At 41.1% G+C, this 3,231-nt stretch overlaps 1 protein-coding gene across 1 annotated transcript in view; it reads right to left on the bottom strand.

The window, feature by feature from the left end:
* Positions 1 to 494: 494 nt before the first annotated feature.
* The window catches only part of HELRODRAFT_128981 (hypothetical protein), a gene marked incomplete at both ends in the record, with an annotated part of 58,274 nt that continues 55,537 nt past the window's right edge, over positions 495 to 3,231 (bottom strand). The window contains 5 exons of the mRNA XM_009021035.1: positions 495 to 536; positions 647 to 730; positions 883 to 933; positions 1,073 to 1,186; positions 1,330 to 1,375. Coding sequence (XP_009019283.1) covers positions 495 to 536; positions 647 to 730; positions 883 to 933; positions 1,073 to 1,186; positions 1,330 to 1,375 — 337 coding nt within the window. The remainder of the gene's footprint in view (positions 537 to 646; positions 731 to 882; positions 934 to 1,072; positions 1,187 to 1,329; positions 1,376 to 3,231) is intronic.

The following is a 3,231-nucleotide window of genomic DNA, read 5'->3' as shown; positions in this document are numbered from 1 at the left end:
ATATATAATGCTTCCTATATCTACACTACTGCTTCTCTTAAAAAATTATCTCTTCATAAAAATTCAAGAACAATGCTGAAAAATAAATTCGTATAATAATAATAACAATAATAACAATAATAATAAAATATTAATAATGGTAACAAATAAAATGAACTTTTAGATCTTTCCTCTTGAGGTTGACGAGCTCCCGCCCAGTGATTTCATGTTGGATGAAGAGTCGTCCATATTGGCACATGTCCATGCCAGCCAGCCATTTCAAAATGTCTTCCCCGTTCCAACTCGTCACTGCTGTGTGTTCGCAAATTCAACAGAGCAGTTTTAAAATCTTCGTTAACAAAATTTTCATCAACAAAATGGTTACAAAAATAAATTTTATCTAATGTTAAACTCAGCTGGCAATAAAGAAAGAAAGTGAAAGAAGCGATCTAACGGTTTTGTGGCTGCAGGTTGTTGCTGCTGGACTTGTTTTGTTTGTGTGCAGCAAAATCTGATTTATTCCTCTCCGTCCATGTTTTGTGGGTTTCTTCAAAAGCCTTCAAAAAATAAAATATCCACACATTATTTAATGAACTTGTAGAACATTAGCTGGTGAATTCATAAGTAGAGGCATGAAATGACACTGTTAAGCATCAAATTAACCTACTCTATGTCTGATGAGGACCTGGGCTCTGTTCTTGTGTTGAATCCAGATGACACCTGGATTCTGCAGCCACGCCTCTCCATCAACCTTCACCAAAAATAATTAAGTTAAGTTAGTCTATCAACTACTTTTTTCATCTACTGTGTGCCCTCCGTATTTGAAAATAAGCAGACACACACACACACACACACACACACACACACACACACACACACACACACACACCAGTAGAACCTCACCTGCACGGGCATCTTCTCATCTCCAATAATTGTTATGCGCACTGAGTGACACTGGAAATGATGATGATGACAATATAATTATCAGCTGTATGCAATGAAATTGACAAAAATTTAGTCACCAATGCTACCATCGTCACCAACATCGTCATCATCACCACCACATCATAATCATCATCCCGTAAAAACCAACTTGAGCGATACGATGTCTTTGCAGGTTGATGACTCTGGAGATGCCCAACTGGATGCTGCCAAATACTGCCACCACCTCCAGGATCTTGTCGTCGATTGACGGAGGAAGAAAAAACTGCGAAGTCATAAAATGTTGTCATAAAATATCTCAAGCACCAACATCAACATGAACACTATAACGAACAACAATAAAACAATAGTCATCATAATCACTCGATTCAACGCACCACCAATCAACCATCCACAAAGACAACTCACCTCATCCCCTTTACTGCCACCCCAGAAATTTGTACCCCCCATGTAGCTGCCATCAAAATATACAAAAATTATTTTCAACATCATCGATAAGAACCTTATTACAACGATCCAAGCCGACCATATCATTCTTTATCTTATTATCGCTACCATCATCACCATAATCACCACCATCACCACCAATTTTCATTCAATAATTCTTGCAGGTGCACGCAAAAATGAAATTACATTCTTTGAATCAACTGCCATCTATTATAAAAAACATAAAAATAAAAAAATTTAAACACGAAAATGAAGTATCAATACAAAAATGCAGCCTAAATAGAACTTAATCAGGATTCGTTGAAAACAACAACAAAACAACACACGTTTAGACGGCATTTTCCCCGAGATCGGGGGTTGCCGTTTGGCTACCTATGATGAAACCGAAATACTCCTCGACGCCATCCACATCTGTCATTCGCCTCAGTATCACGCAACCCCGCTTTCACCCTGTCCTTCTCCACCTGCTCTCTCCATCCCAATCGCGGACGACCCCTTCCTACCACTCCTTCAACCTCGAACTCCAACGCTCGCCTAATCCCGACCCTTTTCATCCCTTCTCAACACATGTCCATACCACCGCATCATCAGCTCTGTACTACTAAACATCAGCTCTGTACTACTCCTCCTATCCTTCACTTTAACCCCACACATCATCCTCACCATAGCTTTTTCAGCCCTCTGCAGTACACTTTCCTCCTCTCTCCTCAACACCAAAGTTTCACCACCATATACCATCGCTGCTCTCACACATGCTTTATATACCCTCCCTTTCATCTTCACTGACCATTTCTTTCCACACAATACCCCACCCAGTTCCCTAAATTTCATCCATCCCACACGAACTCTAGCCGTAACTGCGCTCAAACATCCTCCATCCGCATTCAGCTAATCCCCTAAGTAAACAAAGCTTTCCACTCTTTCAATACCACCACTCAACCCCGTCCTTGCGTCCGTCCTATTAATCACACCATGAACACATTTCTTACATTTGAACGTGCCTTCCACCTTTTTCAGTGCCCCCCTCAAACCACTACATCTCTTATGCACCCATNTCTGACATCCTATACACAACACCGAGTTAGCCTTCACTCTCCTGTCACATACCCCACAGGGGTCTATTTTACTTATCACTCGCTCCCCACCTTCCCCACTCACCATTACCTTCGTCTTACCAATATTAACTTTTAACCCTTTCTTTTCAATAACACTTTTCCATCTGTCAAATTTTAACTGCAATTCTTCCATGCTATCAGCCATCAAGACTAAATCATCTGCATACAAAATCTCAAATAACAACCCCTCCATTATGTTTCCACACACAACATCCATCACAATTGCAAACAGAAACGGTGATAACACTGATCCTTGATGCACTCCTACCTTAACACTAAAAGCGTCCGACATCCCCCTTCCAACCCTCACCTTTGTCTTTGCCCCTTCATACAGCTGCATCACAGCTTTAACAAGTCTCTCATTCACTCCTTTCTTCCTCAACGCCCATTCAATGACCTTCCTCGGTACTCGATCAAAAGCCTTTTCTAGATCCACAAAACACATGTACAATCTTCGTTTCTTCTTTCTATAATTCTCCTGCAACATTCTCGCCATGAACAACGCATCCACCGTTCCCCTACCAGGCATAAACCCACACTGCATTTCATTAACTGTCACCATACTTCTCAACCTCCTCTCAAGCACCCTCTCCACTACCTTCATTCTGTGCTCTAGTAATTTCACACCCACAATCTCTCACATCTCCTTTGCCCTTATACAACGGCACCAACACACTGTGTCGCCAATCCTCAGGTATACCTTCATCATCAAACATACTGTTAGCAATTCTCATCATAACTTCAATTC

The sequence above is a fragment of the Helobdella robusta genome, assembly GCF_000326865.2.
Source record: "Helobdella robusta unplaced genomic scaffold HELROscaffold_3, whole genome shotgun sequence".
NCBI classification, from domain to species: domain Eukaryota; kingdom Metazoa; phylum Annelida; class Clitellata; order Rhynchobdellida; family Glossiphoniidae; genus Helobdella; species Helobdella robusta.
Note: the sequence above shows the minus strand (reverse complement) of the source record. Positions and strands in the feature narration are given on the sequence as shown.